This window comes from Amblyomma mixtum, chromosome 3 (assembly GCF_055824585.1).
Source record: "Amblyomma mixtum isolate Tamu chromosome 3, ASM5582458v1, whole genome shotgun sequence".
NCBI lineage: Eukaryota > Metazoa > Arthropoda > Arachnida > Ixodida > Ixodidae > Amblyomma > Amblyomma mixtum.
The window spans coordinates 131,377,502-131,401,865 of NC_143014.1; the positions used below are offsets into that span (position 1 = coordinate 131,377,502).

Genomic DNA, 24,364 nt, shown 5'->3' on the forward strand with positions numbered 1-24,364 from the left:
AAAATCGAAAAAAAATTCTCTCGGCCTAACCGCACGTTTGTTCGGGCTCAAATTTCGCACAGAGGTTAGTTTTGTTTTATACCACATTTAGGTGGGGTACTTGTCTGATTCGGTCAGAATTATTTGGAAATCCCCACCGTCTGTGGCGACGGAGAACCAAAATCGAAAGACTTCGCAGCCATGGTACGCGTGGCGCCATCTCGTAGCCACCGGAGAAACGAGCCCTCTACCGAGGACGGCTGCGCGGGTGCGCGGTTTATTTTAAAAGAACTTACTTCACCACGTTATCAATGTTGGACATAGAAAACATTGTTTGCACAAAAATTGCCGCAATTTCAACGAGTTCTGTTTCTGTCTATCGCAATAAAGTGTTGTCATGTTCGGTTCGCGTCGTCTGCTTTCGTTTTTCTGTCACCGGCGGTAGCTGTGCTAAGCTGGTGCGAGAATTGCCTTTGCTCGGTGCTCTTTCCTGCAAAGAAGCGCAAGACATCGTCGAAAATGCGGGCATACAGCAATGAAGAGAAGACCATGGCCGTGACTTGGCTATGTGAGTCGAACTCTCTTCGCTTCGTGCGGAAGCAATTCAGGGCGACATTTCATCGTCGGCCGCCCCATCGCTCGTGCTTGCAAAGGTGGCTGAAAAAGTTTCAAAGTACGGGAAGCGTAGCAAGGGCACGAAGATTCGATGCCGGGAGCTCCCGCGGGGGCATTGGAGATGCCATCCAAGGCGCATTTGAATCTGATCCAAAACTGTCATGCAGGCGCGCTGCGCTAATGTTCGGAACAGCCGCCTCGACAGTGAGCCGCGCCCGGAGGAGAAGAGGAATGTGGCCATATAAAGTTCGTGTGCTGCACGAACTTACCGACGACGACCTGACGCGGCGGCTGCAGTTCTGCAGAGAAGAACAACAGTGAATTGCTGCCGACCCTGGCCATCTGCAGTTTCTGCTGTTCACTGATGAGGCCGTGTTCCACCTTGACGGCGCGGTGAACCGGCAGAACACACGGATGTGGTCTCGAGAGAACCCTGAGTTCGTCATGACACGTCCCGTGCACTCCCCCGGTATAGCAGTGTGGTGCGGCATTTGGAGGCCGTTTTTCTTTGATGATACAGTCAACGCGGACAGTTACTTGGAGATGTGGAAAGTGAGTTCCTGCCGGAACTCAGCGCGAACCATATGCAGAAAGAAGTCTGCATTTATCAGCATGACGGCGCACCAGCCCATTATTGGCAAAGGTTCGCAAGTGGCTGGAGCAGAATTTTCCTCAAAGATGGATGGGTCGCGGATCCCCAAATATGCCCTGGCCTCCACGCTCACCTCACCTCACGCCATGCGATTTCTTCGTATGGGGTTTCGTGAAGTAGATCGTATACAGCGCAGGGACACTGAGCACTGTTGACAATCTGAAAGTGCGCATTGAGGATGCATTCACCAAAATTGATGACTCTATGCGGGAGAACGCCTTCAAAGCATACGTAAAGCGCATTGAGAAATGCATTCAAGCAAACGGCGGCCACATCGAGTGCTGAGCTCAACACTGCCTGAAGCACTGCTCCATAAACGGCCCTCTTCAGGGCCACCCAAATCCTGTCTGGCGAAAGATCGCGCAGCTCCGCTGCTCCGCACCCTAGGCCTCCTCTCTAAAAATAAACCAGAACAAAACATTAACTCAGACGGCGTGGCACAGCAGCTGCCCGCTGTTTCACCTTAAAATACAATTAACGTTAACTGCATTTAAAGTTCGACATCGACAAACAGTAGCCAGTAACAGAAAAACGAAAGCAGACGACGCGAAGCGAACATGACAACACTTTATTGCGATAGACAGAAACAGAACTCGTTGAAATTGCGGCAATTTTTGTGCAAACAATGTTTTCTATGTCCAACATTGATAACGTGGTGAAGTAAGTTCTTTTAAAATAAACCGCGCACCCGCGCAGCCGTCCTCGGTAGAGGGCTCGTTTCTCCGGTGGCTACGAGATGGCGCCACGCGTACCATGGCTGCGAAGTCTTTCGATTTTGGTTCTCCGTCGCCACAGACGGTGGGGATTTCCAAATAATTCTGACCGAATCAGACAAGTACACCACCTAAATGTGGTATAAAACAAAACTAACCTCTGTGCGAAATTTGAGCCCGAACAAACGTGCGGTTAGGCCGAGAGAATTTTTTTTCGATTTTCTCTGATTTACGCAACACGCGATATTATATCGCGTGTTGCGTCAATCAAAGAAAATTGAAAAAAAAAATTCTCTCGGCCTAACCACACATTTGTTCGGGCTCAAATTTCGCACAGAGGTTAGTTTTATTTTATACCACATTTAGGTGGGGTACTTGTCTGATTCGGTCAGAATTATTTGGAAATCCCCATCGTCTGCAGCGACGGAAAACCAAAACCGAAAAGCTTCGCAGCAGCGGCATCCGTAGCGCCATCTTGTCTCCAGCGGAGAAACCCAGCTGTGCTAAATTGGTGAGCAAATCATCTCTGCTTGGTGCTGTCTGCTGCGAAGTAGCGCAAGACATCACCGAAAATGCGGTCGTATACAGCGATCAAGAGAAGGCCATGGCCGTGACTTAGCTATGCGAGTCCAAGTCCTCCTATGCCGCCCTCCCCGGTAGAGGGCTCGTTTCTCCTGAAGTTAGCGAGGCAAATAAAGGGGGGCCAAGAAAATTCTGGAACCATATAAGTTGGTTGGGAAAAACAAATCAAAGAACGCAGGAACAGATTATAGATGCTGAGGGAAAATGTTTAGAGGGAGACGATGCTGTGAACTACATTACGTCATTTATAGCTGCGTCTTTTAGCAACGACAATGGGGTAATCTCCCCAAGTGAGGCGGCAACACAGGACAGCACAATAGAGAACAGCTTAGAACTGACTAGTCTTAACTGGGAAAAGGCGGAAGCGAATATTCCTAAAACCACATCCGCAGGGATAAACGAAATTCTAATTAAGCTGATTAATGAACTTGGCCCAAGAAGCAAGGAAGCGCTGATAAAAGCATTGGAGACAGTCATAACGAATCAGGAAATTCCGCACAGCTGGAGACAGAGTAAAATGAATTTGATTTATAAAGGGAAAGGAGATAAGATGAACATAAAATCCTTCCGTCCGATTACGATAACATCTGTTATGTACAGGCTGGCAATGCAGGCGGTGAAATTAAAAATGCAGTCATGGGTAGAAGGTAATCGGATACTCGGAGAACTTCAGAATGGGTTCAGAAGGGGTAGGCGCTTAGATGATAGCCTGTTGGTGCTTACCCAATGCATAGAACTAAGGCGGAAAACAGACCTCTGTTTTTAGCCTTTCTGGACATAAGCGGTGCATACGATAACGTTAACAGGGAACTCCTGTGGAGCATATTGAAATATTTAGGTATCGGTCATGAGGTAATTGATTTTCTACAGGAAATCTACCGAGATAATGAAGTTGAAATTACATGGGCAGGGAAAAAAAGTACCACAACTTTGGGGGTGCACAAAGGATTAAGGCAAGGTTGTCCTCTATCACCGCTGCTGTTCATGCCCTACGTGATAAATATGGAAAGAAGGCTAGAAGAAAGTAATCTAGGTTATAATCTGTCGTACAGATTAGGCGGAAATGTATTTAAGCAGCGACTCCCGGGTTTAATGGATGCGGACGATACTGTGCTGTTAGCAGATAGCCAGGAAGATTTACAAACTTTGGTTAATTGCTGTGGAGATGGAGACGCTCTAGGATTCAATTTTAGCGCAACTAAATCAGGTGTGATGATTTTTAACGCTGCAACTGATCAGGTGCTTACAACACAAGGCCACGAAATATCCACAGTGGCCGAATACAAATACCTCGGGATATGGCTAAACGAAGGGCAGATATACACGGAAAAACATGAACAGGCTCTTAGGGCAAAGGGACGAAGAGACGCCGGGATATTGAAACATAGGGCATTATGTGTGTGCGCGTGTCTTCTTTCTTCGTCCCGTGAGATCATGTACCAACTGGCCCGGATAGTACTGTTGTAGTATACTACATGGAGGAGAGCTCGACTGCTCGCAAATAATGTCAAGGGGAAGGAAGAGATAGCAGGTTTAATCTTGAAAAAGAAAATACGAGACTCAGAAATGTTTACTATGGCGAAAGAAAATGCCTGGCCAACCGACGTTAAAGTTCAATATAAAAAATAATTGAAAGGGAAACTTTTTTCGTAATTCTAAGGGAAGCGCTTTTTTTTCTAGGCTAGGGCTAGGTGCTTGACAACGAAATGCTGCCGGCAAAAATTAATACCACGTGCAACAAAAATTAATACCACGTTCAATATTGCAAGACAAGAAAACGACAGGGCGCGCGTATAATAAGTATGTGTGATGAGCACCTCCAGTTTTCTATGCATGAGCCCACCACAAAGATCCAAAATACTCTGGGATTTAAAACTACTGACAGTGCGGTCAATTTTCAGAAAGTAAAAACAAGGGGATAAGAGGATTTATGGAGGAGAGCGAGATAATATAGTTTAATTAGCTATGGAGATTGAAATTGGCACAATGAATTCAAAGAATTGTTGGGACTGGGTGCCCGAGCCAGGACACGGTCGAGGCGACGGTGAGTCAAAGGACTTTTATGTACAGTATGTACAAGGGCTTTTACATGATACAAGGGCCAAGAGCACCACGGGCTAGCACAAAGAAGAAGGGCGGCCCCGGCGGCGAGCGTAGCTCCAGCGTGATGGCTCTTCTGCTGCCCGTCTGCTGCTCGGGTTCAGCCAACACCCTCTCTAGAGGGTGTTGGTTCAGCGCGGCTCCGTTTTTAAAGCCGCCGGTGTCCGTTGAGGCAGCCAGCCGTTCAAATCCTCCAATCAGGTCACGGCACTGTTCAAATTAGACGAATGGTTGAGAGGCTCCCGGCGGAGCGCCGCAAGTGTTCGAGCCGACGGAGAGGAGGGGGAGGAGGAAGGGTCCGCGCCGGCGCCGGCGAGGCGGAATGATTCACGCTGCAAGCCGCGACATGTCCGAGAGAGTCTGGGCCTGCTTTGAGCGACGGAGGGCGCGCAGCGCTGGTTTCCAGAGAGGCCAGCCAGCGAAATGTGGGCGCCGGCACAACAGAATATAGATGTTATGAATTAATATGTCTCTGGTTTAGGGTAGAGTTACTGTATATGCTATACAGGAACTCTAGTTTAGGGGGGCTCATCCCAAATCAACTCAGGCTATGAGGGATGGCGTAGTGAAGGGCTCCGGACATTTCGACCTCCTGAGGTTCTTTAACGTGCACTAACATCGCACTGTACATGGGCCTCTAGAATTTCGATGGAGGCGAAATTCGACCGCCGCGGCCAGGGTCGAACCCGCGTCTTTCGATTCAGCAGCCGAGCGCCATTACCACTGAGCCACCGCGGCGGCTTATGAATTAATAGTCAGGTGACAATGAGCACAGGTCAGATATAAAGGGGGTGCTATTATCTATCTACCTACCCTGAAAACGTGTACTTGACGTACGTGACGAAACATGAACAGTTCATGAAAGCTAAATGCAATCGAAACGCGGTCATTCGAAATAGGGAGTTCTATTTAGAGGCACAAAAGGTATCAAGTAGTAAGGAGCGGGTGGAAAGAAATAGTGCTTAAACCCAAAAGTGTTCGGAAGATTCGCAATAAGCCTCATACACGAATCAGAGTCGCAGGCGGCACCTCTTTTAAAGCAAGGGAAGTCCAAAGCAAGTACTACAAAAGTAGTGCAAAACTTTATTCCGCAAAATGGGACGGGATTTATGGGTTGGGGTCTTGAGCAGCAGGTGGTGTTCCTAGGTGCAGGATCCCATATTGGTTCTTGCTGCCTCCTCGGCCCGCTCAACCAGCGCAAGCTGATCTTGCGGGTCGGAGCTGGACAGAAGCTCCTCCCAGCCGGAGGTGCTAGGTGGAGCGGCCAGGTGGCAACGATGGCTCAGCTCTGAGGGAGCCGAATCCAAAGCAAGATTCGTGGAATACTTGTGAAATATGAAATAAAAAATTTGTATGCAGTCGAACACTGATACATCAAACTCCAAGGGGATCACGAAATAGTTCGATATATCGATAGTTAGATGCATCAGAATGACAATAGATAAGCTTATCTGTAACTTACAAGCAAAAATACACTGCACTCACGCTAGCCACGCGCTTCTTGCAGGGACGTGCCGCCGGCCGGTGTTCTTGCAGCGCACCGCTAATGACGCATTGGTAGGCCTAACCTGCCTCGTAATGAATCTGCGGAAGACGTTGCTTTGGAATTACCCACTGCCTATTATAAGATGTATAATCCTGTTACCACTATAACCACTATACATAAAATAACCACTCATTAAAATTAAGTTACAGTTGGTTTCCGCAACACCTTCAGCAGCGAAACACGCCAGACTAGGGCTGCCGTTACGTTTTAGTTCGGCTGGCATTACCAACTGTGATGGGGCGTGGAAAAGGACTACAAGAGATCGAAGGCCACTCTCAAGCACATCCCACGTCCACCTCGTCACCCAATTTCAAAGCGCTAGCACTACCAGCAGGCATGGGCGTCCGGAGGGGGGGGCAAGGGGGGGCGGCTGCACCCCCCTGGAAAATCACTCCCTCGAACCGTGAGTGATGGCCGCACGCCAGGGGCCGTGGTGGGCTCAGCCAAAAGGGTAAAAGCAGCTCCGCTTCCACGCTTTGGGTCACATCTGCGAAATGCCGCGTCCGGGCACGCGTCTTTATGCCGTTTTCAAACCACGCCATCGTTAGCTCTGTTGAAGGCCGACCTGTTGCAGACATACAGCGGCACCGGCGAGCATGTGTTTCAAGCCGTCTTGAAATGGGTGCCTGTTTCTTTGATCTCTAGACAGATAGCGACACGGAGGCAGACAGTGCACAGTGCATCTTGTTTTCGCCTTCGTTATGCCGGCCACCGATGAATTCTTCAGGAGGGAAAGACAAATCAGCCGTGTCCACCCCCGCTTTGTCGGGCTGCTCATGGGCAAGCGGGCGATCAGTTGGCGCCGCCGCCGCTCGCTGTGCCTCCGATCCACGGGAGAGCGCAGTGCGGTAGAAGCGCCGCTTTCAGAATCTTCGGCAAAGGAGATTAGCATCTTTTGTTCACGGCGACGCAGTCTCCAGAGGCGCCCCCACACCAGCGTCCCTTGCGTCTTCTCCGAAAACCAGCGCCTTTGGTCAACGCAGCCCGATGGCGCCTGCCTGGCTCGCCTGTCACCTCTGGCTGGGCCTCAAATGACAACAGCGCCCGTGTACTGTGCGAGGTCAGTGCCCGGTAAAGAGACCCAGGTGGTCGACATTATCCGGAGCTCTGTACTACTCCGTTCCTCATAACCTGAGTCGTTTTGGGGCTCTGAACCCCATAAAAACACACAAAACAAATTTTCCTACCGGAGTGGCGAGTGTCCCTTCCCCTTGGAAGTCGCACGGAAGTAAGCCCTTGCACGTGTGCGCGCCTCTGTATTTGTGCTTCGGTGCTTTTAGTGGCCGTTTGTCAACGAAGCTGAGAACAACCAAGACAGTGGACGAGAAAACTACGAGCGGCGAGCAGTGTGCGTGCGGTTGCTCGACTGTGCGGATGCGCGAGCAAGATGGAGCGAGGTGTATGAAGCTGCGAGCGTGCATTTATCTTGTAAATAAGTTTTCGTTGTATGTATAGACATCTTTTGTTTTCAACGTGCGCGTTCAACCGTTTTTCCAATCAATGTGTGTGACGAGTGTGCACCGAGAGCGTGTAATGAAGCACAGAAATGAATTTATCACCCGTGTAATCACGCAATTAGCCCAGAAAAATCCGTGGAGTCTACAGTTGCTGTTCAAGGAAGACTGACTGAGTGACTGTAGTTGCGTGTTTGTGACCATATTGTGCTGTGTGCTGGTCATCAATCCGGGTGAGTCGAGAACCCGTATGCAGCAATACTGAGCACTCTTCTCCACGAAGTGACAGTATATTTTTGGATTTTTTATTAATTTTAATTGTTTCTTCGTTGATAAACTGCAATGTATCTCTCCTAGCCACACTTTAATTTGCTGTTTGTAATTTTTATTTCATGTGTGTATTTCACTTATTTTTTATTTATATATAAATAAATAAATTCATACCGCAAATAGTGCCTTTTTGCTACGAACATGCCCCCCCCCCCCCTCCGGCGCCAACAACCAATGGGGCCCCCCCCCTGCAAAAAATTCTGCGGACGCCCTTGCCAGCAGGTGCCCAAGGCCCTACAACCGACTTGTTTCTGCGCGCGAAAAGTGATCACGGCGCGCAGTTCGATATACCGAATGATCGTCGAAATTGTAGTTCGCTTTCACACATGAGTTTCTAGGGGATAATCAGTGTGTTCGATATAGCCAACAATCGGAAATATCCGGTTTCGATAGGTGTTGGCTCGACTGTATAAATGCGAATGGGCATTTTTAGATATTTGCGCACAAAATAGAACTTTTAATTCACTATACAGGGGAAAAAAACTAGGCAAATAACAAGCAAGGACTGTGGAATCGCGAAAACGCTTGAATCAATCTTCTGGCTTATTCGAGCAGACACTGGTCTTTTTGAAATCCCGTATACATGCCCATGGAAGAAAACTCCCGGTAATTCAAGCGTATGAGTGCATGCAATGGTCAATTTGAACAAGCGTGCAGCCGACCGGCCGCGTCGGTGGCGAACGACAGGACGACAGCACGGCGGCTCGAGCCCGCAGCGGGAGCCCGGAAGCGCGCACTTGCACTCCATGGACCACGTAACTGCCTTGAGCCCACGGATGTTGCTGTGTTAACGGTTGGTGCACATGGGGCTGTCATTACCTCCTCATCTGCAATCAGCGAACGCCACTTTGTTCTCGCTGTCCCGAGTGCACTGAGCAAGTTGCCCGGTCAAGTCGGCGCGCCTGGCCCCCCGTCACTGTGCCCCCCTCCCTTTTTTTTTTCCTTCAGGATGTCGCAGCCACAGTTTCTCAGCGTCGCAGATCCAGGTACAAAAAAGAGGGCCTAACTACTATATTTATCCTTCCGGACACCTTGGGAAAAAGGGATAGTAGAAAAGGAATACTGTATCTGTATAGAAAATAGTAAAAGACGACTGGATGATAGGTAGTATAGAAGGTGGGAGAACACGCAGTCAAGGGTAGCCTTAGCATACTTTACCGTTATTTTAAATAAATATGCAGCGCTTATTGCATGGAACCACGGATTCTGAGAACACGAAGATTAGAAAAAAAAACGCGCAAAAAGAACGCCGCTCGTCACTGCCCTCTTTGAAAGGGTGTGCCTTGTACCACACAAGCGGTTTGGTTTATGGGGATTCAACGTCCCAAAGCGACTTAGGCTATGAGGGACGCCGTAGTGGAGGGCTCCGGAAATTTCGACCACCTGGGGTTCTTTAACGTGCGCTGACATCGCACACCGTACCATCCGTCTGTCCGTGCGTCCTTATACAGGTTGTCGCAGCTAAAACGGATCAATTAAAGAAAAGCGGTCTGCCGCATTGGAATCAAGTAAATGGTTTAAAAGTTAAAGTACTGGCCAGTATTCTTCGTTCTGCCCACTTTAATGGTCAGTTGAAATTAATTAACTTTTAAAACATGGCTTTAAACACGCTGATTTGTTTACTAGACAGTTGTCGAGTGCCATGAAATTCGTCAAACCCATTTAGGACACCTGGGGATCTTTGACATGCAATGGCATCACAGCTCACGGGACCACGTCCTTGGGCTCGGCAGCCGAGTGCACTAACCACTGAGTCACCGCGGCGGAGAACGCGCGTGGGCAGCATCAATTAGTGTGGGAACTGTCTCACTTCTCGGTGGACACCACAGCTCTGCCGTGAGGGAAGGAATCGGAAAGCAGGAGTGAAAGAAGAAAGGGAGAAATAGGTGCCCCAGTAGAAGGCTTCGGGATAATTTTGACCACCTGGGGATCTTTAATCTCGCCTTCATCGAAACGCGGCCACCGCGACCGGGTTCGAAAACATTGACAGCTAATAGATAATTTGCGTGGGGAGGGAAGCAAGTGGTAAGGAGGGAAAGGCGCTGCCCATTCGCTAGTGCCAGGCGCCTTCAAACGCTCACCCCTCCTTTGACAATTGCCACCAAACCTTACGGCGCCACCTCCGGACGTGAACCCTCCCATCTTCTTATATTAAGTCCCGCCACTATCGAACCCTCACCAACCCCTCTTGCACCCTCTGCAACCACCTACCGCCACCCCGCCCAGATTAATTCTATTCCAATGCCCGGCGGATCCTTCCCCGCGGGGTCTGGAGCAACCCACCAGCTGGGAGGACTGGGAGACCCTGCTGCGCTCCGAGGACCCGGCCGTGCAGACGACCGCCGTGGACCGGGCTGCCGGCGTCATGAATCGCGGGAACGTGAACGTTTGAGTGTAGTGGAGCCCTGCCCAAGGGCCCGCGCACCCCAAATCCTCTGTCAATAAAAGTTTTTAGTACTACCCTCTTCGTCTTTCTCTTCGCCACTTCCGACCGCATCGTTCATTATGGTGGCGTGACGCGCTATTAGGATACAACTTTCAGGACTGTCGCACAGAATTCCTCCACGATAGAAAAGTAGTCCATTATTTATAAACTTTTAAACAAGGAGCTACTCACAAGAAAAAATTATAAGCTCTAGAATTTTTATACGTGGCTTGTTTAATATAGACAACCATTAAAAAGCTGATTTTATTTACTGTTGTTATTGGCCAGTGGAGTAATAAAGGACGCCGCAGACCGTGGCGCAGTGTTACCAACTGCAGTTTTTTTTAGTTGCATACTATGCTATAGAGATAATAAACCGCTCAGATAACCAGCTCATCGTGTAGCCGAGGTCGCAAGCAAGACAGTGCGGGATGAATGTGACGCGCAGATATATATTCGGTAACAGCTGTAACAGAAGAAGAAATACGCTTCCTTGCAGTGGTCTTCACGCCATCGAACTGAAAGTCGGCTACGTCTGACTCAACTAAAGCCATCTCGTTTTGTTGTTACTGTATTGCCTTTTTCGTGTTTCATTCGACGCTGACAGTACAGGCGCCCAAATCTTTAGCTGGCGTGCGCGAGCGGCGACTTTTCTGTTCGTCAGCGCCATATGACGGAGCGAAGTTGGAAATAGGATGAGGCTAAGCGCATGCTCACAAAGCACGCTCAGCTGGGGCCGTCGTCTGCTAGGCTATTCCTTCTTAAGGACGTCACCCCTTCTTATCGCGTTTCGACGAGCAGGCACGTGAGTAGGCCAATGGTTTTGCTCGCATTTTACGTTCCGAAGAACAGCGTTGTAGCAGCCAAGCGGGGAAATAAAACTGAAAGATATGCCGAACACGCCAAATCATGCAATAATTTTTATGCGTATTTTTCTGCTATGTGCTTTGTGTTTCCCACTTACCTGTTCTGTGCCCACCCCTATAAAAGGGGATGCATTAACAATGTAAAATCACTCCTGAAGAAGATCGGTCTTCCGATCGAAACGTCGAGTTGAATAAATATGTTTCCTTTAACGAAGCGTATACTTCGCTATATATATATATATATATATATATATATATATATATATATATATATATATATATATACATAATGTAGCGGATGAAATGGGTTTTATATAGGTGAAGGCTGGACGGAACACAGCTGGCCGCAAACGGCTCAGAGACCAGATCAGTCTGCGCGCGCCTCCCTCTTCTTCCTCCAAGTCCTGAGTAAGCCGCTACGCTGCGTAACAATTTCCCCGTGGGCAGACGATTCTTGTCCTCGAGAAAGTCAGGCAGATCGACGCTGGCAACGCTTCAAGCGGGCCACATGAATGACTTGTGTCTTGCGGGAACGGCGTTTATCCGTCGTCACCTTGGCGATGACGTAATTCACATCGTTCAATCGGTCCAACACGACGAAGAGGCCATCGTACTTATACAGAAACTTCTGATATAATCCTCGCCTGCGGGTTAGCGTCCAAAGCCAGACAAAGTCTCCAGGAGAGTAAGTGACTGCACGATGGTGTAGGTCGTAGTACTCTTTTGAGCGGCGTTGAGAGGCCAGTGTACGTAAACGGGCTATACGACGGGCTTCTTCGGCACGGCAGAGTATCTGGGCAACGGACGCGTTGTCGTTGAGGGAAAACGGGAAGATGTTATTGAGGAAAACGCGGAGAGTTCGGGCATATAGCAAATACAGGGGAGAATACCCGGTGACCTCATGATTTGCCGTGTTATAATTGTACGTCACATATGGCAACACGGCGTCCCAGTTGCGATGGTCATACGAAACGTACAGGGACAACATAGTTGTCAGGGTGCAGTTGGTGCGTTCGGTAAGACCGTTGGTCTGCGGGTGGTACGGTATAGAGTGCCGGTAGTCTGATCCACAAAGCCGGGGCATATCTTCCACGACATCAGCAGTAAATTGGCGTCCACGATCACTTATTATAACACGGGGTGCGCCGTGGCGAAGAATAACAGAGTGGAGAAGAAACGACAAAACATTATCAGCCTTGGCAGTAGCGAGAGCAGCGGTTTCGGCGTATCGGGTAAGATAGTCCACGCATACAATCACCCAACGGCGTCCCTCTAAAGACTTTGGGAAAGGACCAAGCAGGTCAATTCCAATCTTTTCAAAAGGGGAAGTGGGTGGTTTGACAGGCTGCAAATGACCGGCCGTCGTGGTGGTTCGTGCCTTAAGGCGTTGGCATCGTTCACATCTCGCGACGTACTGCTTGGTGGTCTTATAAACTTGCGGCCAATAAAAGCACTGGCGAATTCGGTGGAGGGTACGAGAGAAGCCTAGATGACCAGATGTGATGTCATCGTGCATAGCGTGCAGAACTTGCGCGCGGAGACTTTTCGGGACGACCAAAAACAGGGCAGCATCATCGACGGAGTAGTTCTTCTTGAACAAAATACCATCTTTGATAATAAATGGGGTCGAATCTACTCGTCCTTCTGCCGCTTCTATAAGGGGCTGCAGTGAGTGGTCGCTACGTTGCTCTCGGCCAAAGGTCGCCATACTGGGGAACGTCGGCTCAGCTCGAACGAGACTAAGCATCCTTCGAAACCGTCTTCATCATTGGCCGAGGTCGGCAATGGGAGGCGTGACAAGCAGTCTGCATCACTGTGACGGCGCCCACTTTTGTAGGAAACAGCAAAGTCATATTCTTGTAGGCGCCATGCCCAGCGTGCCAGACGACCAGATGGATCGCGAAGGCCGATGAGCCAGCATAGAGAATGATGGTCCGTGACAATAGTGAAGCACGTCCATATAGATACGGTCGGAACTTGTGCACAGCGAACACAACGGCGAGGCACTCCAATTCGGTGACAGTGTAGTTGCACTCACATTTTGTTAACGTGCAGCTGGCATAGGCAATAACGTACTCAGCCCCACCGTGCAGCTGGACAAGCACCGCCCCAAGATCGACGCCACTGGCGTCAGTGTGGATCTCCGTCAGAGCAGAAGGGTCGAAGTGCCGCAGGAGTGGTGCTGAAGTGACAGAAGATTTCAGCAGATGGAAGAAGGAGTCGCATTCGGGAACCACACAAACTGCGAATCCTTATGCAAAAGAGAAGTGAGGGGATGGGCAACCTGCGCAAAGCCAGCAATGAAGATACGAAAATATGAAGAGAGTCCGAGGAAGCTCCGAAGGCTTTTCAGGGTGCGTGGAGGTTCGAAATCTCGTGCTGCAGCGATATTCTGCGGATCCGGCCTGATACCATCCTGGTTGACAATGAAGCTAAGAACTAGAGTTTGCCGGTCCCCAAAATGGCACTTTGAGTTCAAAATGAGTCCCGCCGATCCGATGTATTCGAGAACAATATGGAGTCTTTCATTGTGCTCTTGGAAGGTCTTGCCGAAAATGATGACATCATCCGGGTAGCACATGCAGATTTCCCAAAGCCACGAAGGATCGTGTCCATAAATCGCTCGAACGTTGCAGGGGCGTTGCATAATCCAAATGGCATTCCATTAAATTCGTACAAACCATCTGGGGTTACGAAGGCTGCCTTCTCACGGTATATATATATATATATATATATATATATATATATATATATATATATATATATATATATATATATATATATATATATATATATATATATATATATATATATATATATATATATACATATATATATATATATATATATATATATATATATATATATATATATATATATATATATATACATATATATATATATATATATATATATATATATATATCCCCTCTCTACATAACCATGTAGAATAAATACCATGAAAAAAATAGCCTAGTGCTCTCGTGCAGTGGCCAGCGAAGGTGATCTGTTCGCGCCGCAGCAGGTTCGAATCCCATTCGCGGATATTTATTTCATTTGCTTTTATCTATTTCTTTAAGTTGGCATAAACCCACAAACATCGCTAGATCTTCGCAAACCCACAAACATCCCACGATCTTGCTTGGGGTTTATCCATCGGAATAGTGCTTTCCAATAAGAAACAAACTAAAGGAACTTCTTCCTTGAACAGCTCGGTCCTTGAACAGCTTTTCTTACCTCGCAGTTGCATACAGGAACAGAACCGGCCACAGCGAAAGTGTGGTCCTGTAGTTAAAGGCACCAGCGTCGATGAGGCACGAATTCTTTAGTTTAGGCACGAATTCTATGGGAGAACAGAGCGGTCTATGATCTCTAAGGCCTATGCATATACCATATCGTGCTGATCTCAGTACAGATAGAACACAGAATTACCTTATCGACGGCAGCGTTCAAAGATCTCTCATAGTGTTAGACCGAAGTTTCATGTGAGATAATATTGAAGGACCCTAGTACGACCTAGTGAAGAGAACAGAACAGTTATCGCGCAATTCTTTTGTTAATAGCCGATCCTCCTGCTTCCAGCAAAACGAGAGCAAACTCTTATGCCCGAATGATACCGCACCTTCTCACAAACGCCTCACTTTCCCCTCACAATAAAGTCCATGTATTCTATATGGATGCCTCTGACGACGCCGATGACGAAAATTGTCGAGTCTGTTTTCAAATAATGATCAAATAATGATGTGATTCCTGACGCTCTACTAATGTGAGAGAGAGAGAGAGACTCTTTAATGAAGAGCGGAGTTTTACGCACTCTTATCCATGATTCTGAATGCCATCAACGATAAATCAGCAGAAACAGCAGTGTGTGGCATCATGAAGTGGCAAACTGCGAAACAGGGCACCTGACTGATAGAGAGCGTGGTGCTAGAGAGCTCCTGGAACCATGCAAGGAACTCTTTGGTAAGAATCAGATCTTGGAGGCTACGTTTCGTACCGCTTTCTGAGCGTATTCCTAGATGGCGCCAGCTCAACAGCGGCAACGTAAAGGCTAATATATGTGCAAAATGCATGGATATATCTGCAGCTCCGTGGAAGATATATCCTGGCTGAAAGCAGGCATCAAGAGTTACTTGAGCTTGGAACGAGTGAAATGCGCTCAGAGTGAAGCAGCTTAGGTAGTGGTGGTGCTATAAAAAAAAAAAAAAGAGATAGCAGCTTGTGTGATGGGCGCAGCAGCGCGCGCTGCCAAAGTAGCGCGACGTTTGAAATGCGTGAACGAAGTCCGAAATTTGTTGAGCCACAGGGCCGAAAGTAATTCCATTTTTCTAATTCCAGACTGTGATATGGTTATTACTAATGACCAGCTGTAAATATATAACTGTAACTAATGGTCTAACTACAACAGTGAGAAGTTAACTATTGAGACTAGTTCACCGGCTGTTAACAGTGCCACAGAAACCGTGCTATACCACGAAGAGCCTATTTTAAAGAAAACCTGGTTTACCTTAGCTGAAGCCGCCTACATATTTCCTATTTTCGCGACTTAATTATTGTGCGAGGTGACGCGGTTCCGCTATGGCACCCGTTCCATGGCCGTCATCTACAAAAAACGCACACAACCTGCCCCTCTGTCGCACTTGTGCAAACCGTTATGTGTTTGTTTCCTATGTTACCGTTTCTTATCCATCTCAGTGTCGTATACGGGTGTATACTTGAAGAATGTTTTTCGGGATACCCAGTAAGAATCGTGAAAAAACGGCGTTTTAATAAATGCACGGTTTGAAGTAGGACCACCACAGTTCACAGCTGAGATCTACTGCTATATATCTTTTCGCGGCGGCGGCTTACGAACTACCGCATCCAGTCGCAGTAACGGCACGCCCAAGAATCATTACGAAAGTTGTGTCCTCACGAACGGATTTCTTTAAGCTCCGCACTTGAGTTTAGAACGCAGCTGCGATGAGGAAGGGTCGTAGTGCTGAAAAAAAGATCTGCGGAATTAGCAATCATTCCACAGCCGTTCAGCGGCAGCTGTTTTATGTGTCGTTTCACTTGTTCCATAATTTGTCAGGGAGAAACTAAAATGCAAAAGAGATACTCACTTCGTGACATTTCTTTCCTCCCTGCAGGTTAAGCTTTTCTCTCCAGGATGTATATACGCTCTGTTCGCGCCCTCTCCTGACCCCTCAAACGGCGCACTTGGTTAATGAACACGCAAGGACTTACTGCCTCAGTTATCGATGCTTTTGTTTGGGTATAAAGCTGTCAGAGCTGTCGCTGTTTGTTTGACTGTCTTTGAAGTCTTGTGTATTTTACGGTTTTCAAGTCTTACATACTTTCATATCAATTCCCCAAGGAGCGACAAAGCCAACAGGTAACACGTTATATTTTTTTGTAATGGGAGGGGGGGGGGGGGGGGGGGCAAGACACTGTGGTTCTCCTCCCCAATGCTTGGCTGTTTGACCCTGAGCATTCGAATCTAGTGGTAATTGTAAGCTGCGCAGGACACCATGCTGTTCGAACAACAGCGATTTGTGACGTAAAAAGGTGCGGCGGCGCTTGCGTAACAAGGGTTGTCGACGAGATGGTGGAACAGTTGGGGGTGCAGCCTTTAGGAATATATGTTAGCAAAAGTTTTAAACAAGTTTTCTAATTTCACAGAGCACTTATGAGGTCGCCCCTTCGTTAACAAAATCTGAACACATTCTAGAGCAGAATGTGAAAGTATGAGCAAGGTCATTTCAAAGTCTTATGTATTTTTAAAACGCCACGATATGTGCCTGTCGGAGTTACTTTTTGGTAAGTGTACTGGGAAGGAGCGTGGTCTACAGAAAGAGACGTAAACGAAATTTTCTAAAATAATTTTCTAATTTCACAGTGCACCTATAAAGGTGGCCGCTAGTTAACAGCTAGCGAGTACTTTTAAGAAATAGCATGAAAAAGCATGCAACGTCATTACGACGCTGATTTAAATGGTCCTGGTAAATGTGTTCTGATGCTGGACATACCTCCCAGTGTAATCTGGGCACTCAATAAGATGGATGGATGGATGGATGGATGGATGGATGGATGGATGGATGGATGGATGGATGGATGGATGGATGGATGGATGGATGGATGGATGGATGGATGGATGGATGGATGGATGGATGGATGGATGGACGGATGGACGGATGGACGGATGGACGGATGGACGGATGGACGGACGGACGGACGGACGGACGGACGGACGGACGGACGGACGGACGGACGGACGGACGGACCTCGAAAGGGACGCAGCAGGCCTGCGTCGTTGATTCAAGGGAAGTCCGCGGCAGCACAGACCCGAAGTCTGACGGCTGCCACCTCCACGCTTGAATGAGGCTCAGTGGTCTTGCGTCGATGATTCAAGGGAAGTCACTGGCAGCTCGGACCCAACGTCCGACAGCTGCCACTTCCACGCTTGAATGACCAGACTTATGGTGCGGTGTCTTCCTCTACACCTCGGTTTGCTGACACGTCAGCCCTCCGCTCCTCGTGTCTGCCTCGTGCACACCATTCGCACGCGCACACGCGAAACGCGGGGCTGGCATGCACGGCGCTCCGCTGTCCGGCGCACCACTGCCGACACGCCGCGTTCCAAAAATCCCTCGACAGTGTGGTGTGCACATCACAACACTACATTTCTAACCTTATGTCACCTCTCTGCTTTTGAGTCACCAATCTTCCAATCGTTTTTTGTTACGTTAACTTCTACCGTAGATTCATTCACATGGCCATTGTTATCTCTGAACCCTAAGGCCTCAGGGAGAGTGGCAGTGCCTGCATCGCCATCCGGATGGATACCATCGCATTCGAGTATAAGATGTATAATTGTTTCTAGAGATTTACCACACACTGCACATGTGTCATCTTCTTGGTTACATTTCTTTTTGTAGCTCCGCGTTCTAAGGCACCCTGATCTAGCTTCAAAGAGTAGGCACAGCCTCTTGAGTTATTTAAGAACGATTCCCTCCTGACCTGCCTCTTTCAATTTCGATATAGTTCTACACTCGGCTGCTTTTCTATTGAACCAATCCAGTTTTTACCTTCTGCGATTTTTGCCTGTCATTTAATGCTCTTTACTTCCCAGTACTTGTGTCCTGCATACTTACTGGATAGTTTGCTAGTCCTTTTCCGCCAGTATGAGTCAACGCTCTTCCTGTACAAGTATTTAAATACCTTAGCTGCTCACCTGCTATCGTCCAACTTCCTCAGGCGTTCTCCATGTAATATTTTACTCTGAGCTTCCCGTGCTTCGCACGATGCCCAGCCCATATGCCCCTGTACCGCCTCATTTTTAGTTTTGCCGTGGGCAACTAGTGATAATCTTCCAACAACTCTCTGATTTACTTCTAATCTCGACTGAACGTCTGCCCTTAGGCACAAAACCGCATTCCCGAAAGTAAGCCCCAGCTCCATTATTCCTTTCCAAATACCTCTCAGTACTGCATATTTGTTGTACCCCCATAATGCCCTATAATTCATTATCCCGGCATCTCTTCCCGGCATCTCTTCGCCCTTTTGCCGTAACAGACTCTTCGTGCTTTTCCACGAGCACTCCTTGTTTTGTAAACGTGGTGTTGGTCTAGAGCAGATTCGAACAGTTTTCAGAAGCTGTCAAAAACAAATGCAGTGTGCAGCACCCCAACAATTCAGTGCCAGAATATTTTTGTAACGTACTGGAATCAGTGAGTTCCAGAAGTGCTAAGCGTTGCACAGAGTAAGCTGGTACTGCAAAAATAAACAACGAATTTCTCAACCGTCCTAAATCAAAGACGTCTCGTTAATTCATGACACCCGATCCACTTTCTCTGAGGCCACCACCTAGCGGTACTAAGTCGTGGTAGGGCCCGGGTTGCTACGGATCGTCTACCCCTGACCCTTCTAGCCCACGAGTTTCATAGCTGCTCATATGCAAACTGCACATACTTTGACTCGGTGCTATACTCAGCATTGTTCTTGCCCCATGGAGCTTTCACGTGGCGAAGTTGTGATCTGTATCGAAAGCTGAGCTACTAGTGGTGTTAGAGGCGCAGGGCCCCGGCGCCAAAGCTCCTACTTTGAAAGAAAAATAAAAAGGAGGTGAACATGTCTGGGTGCCCTTGTCAATGGCGGCCGCACCATACTAGGCGGTTTAATTTCGCCGCTTGCTATACCTCATAAGTCGTATACTTACCGGTAACGCTCCGAGGGTACTTCGGGAAGAGTACGTATAAGTACCCCTAACGAAACGTCGCGTGGCGGAATTTAGCTGGTTCCGTTTCTTTTTTACACCTCACTCATCGTTCACACTACAAATCCGCACAGGGGCGCTCAGTTGGTCGCGAGAAACAATGCCTGGGAAATCTGTGCACACGAGCTGTTGCATAAAACGCCCATTTATTCGCACCTGTAGGTACAGCCTTTGTGAAAAGTAAGGAGCATAACTGGTTTTGTTCTGGGCCCACTCAGAGTGGCTCATTATGCATCGCCAGCATTCCAAGTGCCTTGAAGTTGAAGAAACTCTTGTCATCGTTCCTCATGAAGTGAGAACTTGCACGGATCCTATAAGAGCCCCGCTACACGGCTAAGAACAAACCCCTTGGACGCTTCAGTCTATTTGTACGCGGAGCAAAGCTGCTCTATACATGCGTGCACACTTCTGTTTGAGCAAAAGTACTAAAAATCCACCAGGTGGAGGGACTTTCACGAATGAAAAATTTGTGTTCCCACACAACTCAGCCACACGACCGCACCGGAAACCCACTCGTTTCGCTGGAGGCAGACTGTCGCTGAAGCAAACTTTATTGCGGTTCTGGGTTAGAACTAATGAAGGCGCTGCTGAAGACGTAACCACCGGAATGTCTCTTCCTGTTGGGAACTGCTTCTTCTTCTTCTTCGTCATCCTCTTTATAATGGCACATACCCACGTGGGGGGATTGGCCAAGGTATAGTTATAGTGCCTAGAATATACTGCCAGTATTCTAGGCACTATAGTATAGTGGTATTCTTCTTCTTCTCCTTCCTCGGCATCACTGCCTTCGTTTTCTCTTCCTCTAAAGAACAGTCGCGCGCGTGCGAAAGAAATGATGTAGGTTATGCACTGTTATCAGGACATGAAATGCATTTGACGTATTTCATATGCAATATTATTTAAGGGCAGTAGATGGTGGTTTCAAGAAGAAAGTACACTTTAAAATTCTCAACGGTGCTCGGCTTCCCAAATGCCTCCCTTGTTTTTTTGGCAAGAGGTAGAGAAAGAAGAAGATCATCATGGCTTCCCCGTGTTCAGAGCGGCCAGATTCATGATGTTAGAACGTAGAAGATACAGCCACTGCTTGGAGATGAGCTGACTGCCCATCAACGCTATGCCTGACGGCAGGCGCTGCGCTACTGGAGAGATGGTAAGGACCGCTGTTTTCGCTTGCCATCAAGGACACGGCGGGCAGTGTGGCGTACATTAGCAGCCCACGTATGTTCGCGGTACAGGTAAAAAAGCTTGCGATCACTTCTCTATGCTCTGGGTGTCCGGTTGCGTATGTAAAGCCTCAGTGGGTACGTTCAAGCGTGAGATCTCTAAGTGGTCGCTACGCTCAGGCCCTTCTTATCTCAGTCGCCGAGGGCCTGCTTAGAAGACCGCGCTTTTCAAGGGTAGATGTGTGACGTTGCCGCGCGGAGCGGGCAAAACATGTCTGGGGTATGCACTCGCTGTTGCACTATTTAAAAAGGCGTCCCGACAAGTTGTGGAATGCGCGTAGCCATATTGACCAGAGAACGTGCGCCGCCGAATGACGCCGAGTGCTTGTTGCTCCGCGCTGCGTAACCGTACGGTTTTCGTTTGACCCGCCGGCATCACATCATAGCGCCAATCATAATCAAGTTTTTAAAATCCTGAAAACTCCTGAAGCTCTATTACTAATGTTCAGTGAAAATATTTAATTACAACCAGGTGCCTAATTGTAATCATTATGAAGTTGAACACAGAATTTAGTAAACTCGATTCGCCTGATTCCTGACATCCGCTGCAAATGATTATTAGTATGCCGCAAATGTCATCTTTATGCTTCAAAAATCTATTCTTACATTCTTCACGATCACGGCACGTTCTTACATTCTTGCTGAAACACCCTGTGTAGTATTTGTGAACCACCCTCATTTAAAATTGTTGGGAGCTTAGCGCTCACGTTCGTCTTCTCCCTGCAGCGCCCGCCTTGTTTTGCGCTGAATTCACCGGCGATGTTGCAAGAAACATGGTTCACTACCATGGTTCTAGTTTTCTCTACCCGGCAGAAAAACGCTTTTCGTTGGTTTGCTCCAGGAGACCAGACTGTCGGGCTGTTACAGAAAAGCTACATTAGCTATGTGCTACTTTATAACGTATTTCGTGATCCACAGAACGAGTCCAAGTATTCGCAGTTGTGGCCGAACTCAATACTCTCGGGCAGTTAAAACAACTGTAGTCTTACTCAAGAATATTTCTGATAGCCAGAGCACTGTGGTTGAAGCTAGATTCTAGAGGAGGGTAACTTAAATGCCTGCTCATTCGAACATGCTAGCCTGAGCCTTTCAGGAGGTAGCGCTTTCTTAACTTTCTGATGTGTGGACAAGATTATGGGTGCTTAATTAGCTTGTTCATTGCCGAAAGAGGAAGCGACGTAATAAGCGCGGCATCTTGCATGTTTGGAGGTGTTACTGTTTGCCTTGTGGCTCTTCCATTCATGCGCATGCCGATGCTATGTTGTGGCGCCGTACAGTTTCTACGCGCCTCTCAGGTGTAGTCAGACTTCCGAACTGGAAAATCGCTTCTGCAGCAACTTGTCATAAATGAAGCCTTTTTTTAAAAGAAGGGGAGCGTGTTCAACCCTCACAATCTGCACCTGCACGTTACTTGGGTGTGTACGCCTGCCTTTCCGGGCAAGCCTTCACGGTGACATAACCTGCGCATTTCTCCGCGGGCCGCCCTAGGCAGGCACCTTTTTCAGACCTGACCGCCGAGGTAACGGCCGATTATTTCGGACAATACATTTATAGTAATCCTTGTCTTGTGTGCTTAATTTCTCCTGTTTTTACTTCGTGTCCTAAGCTGGTATTTCCAAGAAGCACTGTCGCCACAGATATAGCTGATTCTGGACCTTTCTCTGTTATTTGGACATTTAATGGCCGCTCCGGGTGGCCGACTCCACCCTTGTGCCACAGTTGTATTTCGGAAGTAAAAGACCCGGCCTATCACATTTAACACATTCACACAAAGAGACGGGATGGCACCGTCCTTTCTTTTCTTCGATTCCATGGTATCCACCACGGTGTTGTATACCATGAATCCGTTCCAACTTATTCAGCTTTCTTCGTTGTCCAACATTCTTTACTTTTTAGTATGCCGCCGATGACGGTGAAAATGGTAAAATAAATAACGAATATGCCTCTTGCCTTATCTGCCCTCATTCCCAGAGCGCCTGCAAGGAAACCTACCATCAGTGCGCGAGGCCATTCAGCCGCAAACATCGAAAGTGCCTTCGCTACTTTCCCTTGGTCTTCACGTCTCTCATCCTGCTTACGGCCGGCGGGTGCATCCTGCACAGCCCGCAGTGGGCGCCCGCGCCGGGTGCGGACGTAGGACGCTTCACCGGAATCTACTATCGGCCTCTCGTAGGCATAGCAGAACAGCAAGCCGAGCCTGGTAGCTACGAGCACGGCCCGCCAGATCCGCCCCGCCCAACGGCTGCGCTTCTCCAGAGCCTCAAGGCAGTTCCCCGTCTTCGAGCGGTGCCGGCGGTCTTGCGCGACGACCTCCAGTGGCTTACGCGCAAGATACCGTTCCCGCTGGACCCTCCCAGCACCCTCGAGCCGGGCACCGACGGTCACCGGGTGCGCCAACTGTGCAGCACGGGCCAGGCCGAGCACCTCATCTTTGTGCATACGGACCCGACGCACGCTCATGAACGCAGGCTGTTCCGTGCCACCGTGGGGCACTCGCGCATTGCGTCCTTGTTTAACTGGACCATGCTGTTCATGATTGGCCTGCGGCCCGACGCGAATGTGACTGACGAAGCGGCCACGTTCGGCGACATCGTGCAGCTGCCATTTATCGACCACTACCGCAACTTGTCCCTCAAGTTCCTGTACGGCATGCGCTGGGTAATGATCAACTGCCCCTCCGTGCGCAGCCTCGTCAAGATCGACGACGACGTCTTCATCCACCCGGAGGTGCTGGGCAGCTACCTACGCAAGCGCATCAACTCGAACGAAAGACGCGTGCACTGCTCCACATTCCGAGGCAACGCCGTTATACGGAACCCGCACAGCCGCCACTACCTGAGCCGCAGCGACTATCCCAAGAAGTACTTCCCCACCCACTGCCACGGCTGGTTCGTGGTAATTCCTGCGTCCGTCATGTGGGACCTGTACGCGGCCTCGTTCCGCGTCCCATTCCACGCCATCGACGACGCTTACGTGACGGGCGACCTGGCAAAGGCAGCTTCGCTCAGCCACGTCGACATCTCGGCCGCACTGTCGGCCGAAGAGGACAGGCTCCTCGAGCTGCTGCGCGGCGAGTACATGTGTGCCCTGTTTACGGGAAGAACCAAGCTGAGCATGCGCGTCTCGCTGTGGAAGACGCTCTCGTATATCAAGAAGAGGCAGGACCTTGACGAGGCCATGCAGCACACTCTAAAATCCTTTAAATAATACCGAGGTCTTGGTGGGGCCCTCTCGGGTGGTGACGTGACTGACAGACATTACGACGCCTCAATCGATGTTGAGCTCGTTCGCTAAGCTTGCATTGGAAACAGCACAGCAAAAGAATGGAGGGGCCGAACTCAGCGCAGAGCAGCAGCAGGCACTGGTTAAAGTGATGACACATGAGCGCACGCGATGGTATAGAGAAAATAGCTAATATCAATTTTTAACGACACTTTAAATGTTGTGCATGAGACTCGGGCTTGGTTTTCAAGTACTGGAACTGGAGATGCAAAGATTAAACTACTGCCCAGTTACTCATACATTCCCTAATACACTGTTACCACGCATGTGAATGCAGGTCTAGTCGCTTAAATCGGCATCTGTTGATCGCTGTCGCTTGTGTAGACATGTGTGTTTTAGT

General features: G+C 48.6%; 1 protein-coding gene across 2 annotated transcripts; it reads left to right on the top strand.

Moving 5' to 3' along the window:
* Positions 1-2,358: 2,358 nt before the first annotated feature.
* On the top strand, positions 2,359-23,949 carry LOC149351899 (acetylgalactosaminyl-O-glycosyl-glycoprotein beta-1,3-N-acetylglucosaminyltransferase-like). Of its 2 annotated transcripts, none has more exons than XR_016289512.1 (2): positions 2,359-2,470; positions 22,714-22,791. XR_016289512.1 is itself a non-coding variant. In XM_089577099.1 (2 exons), the coding sequence occupies exons 1-2, from the start codon at positions 20,634-20,636 to the stop codon at positions 23,947-23,949; spliced, it is 1,272 nt and encodes a 423-aa protein (XP_089433225.1). In that variant the 5' UTR covers positions 20,631-20,633. The 2 variants fall into 2 exon arrangements, 1 of the variants encoding a protein (XP_089433225.1); XM_089577099.1 differs by lacking the exon at positions 2,359-2,470 and adding an exon at positions 20,631-20,669 and having other exon boundaries at positions 22,714-23,949.
* The last annotated feature ends 415 nt before the right edge of the window (positions 23,950-24,364 follow it).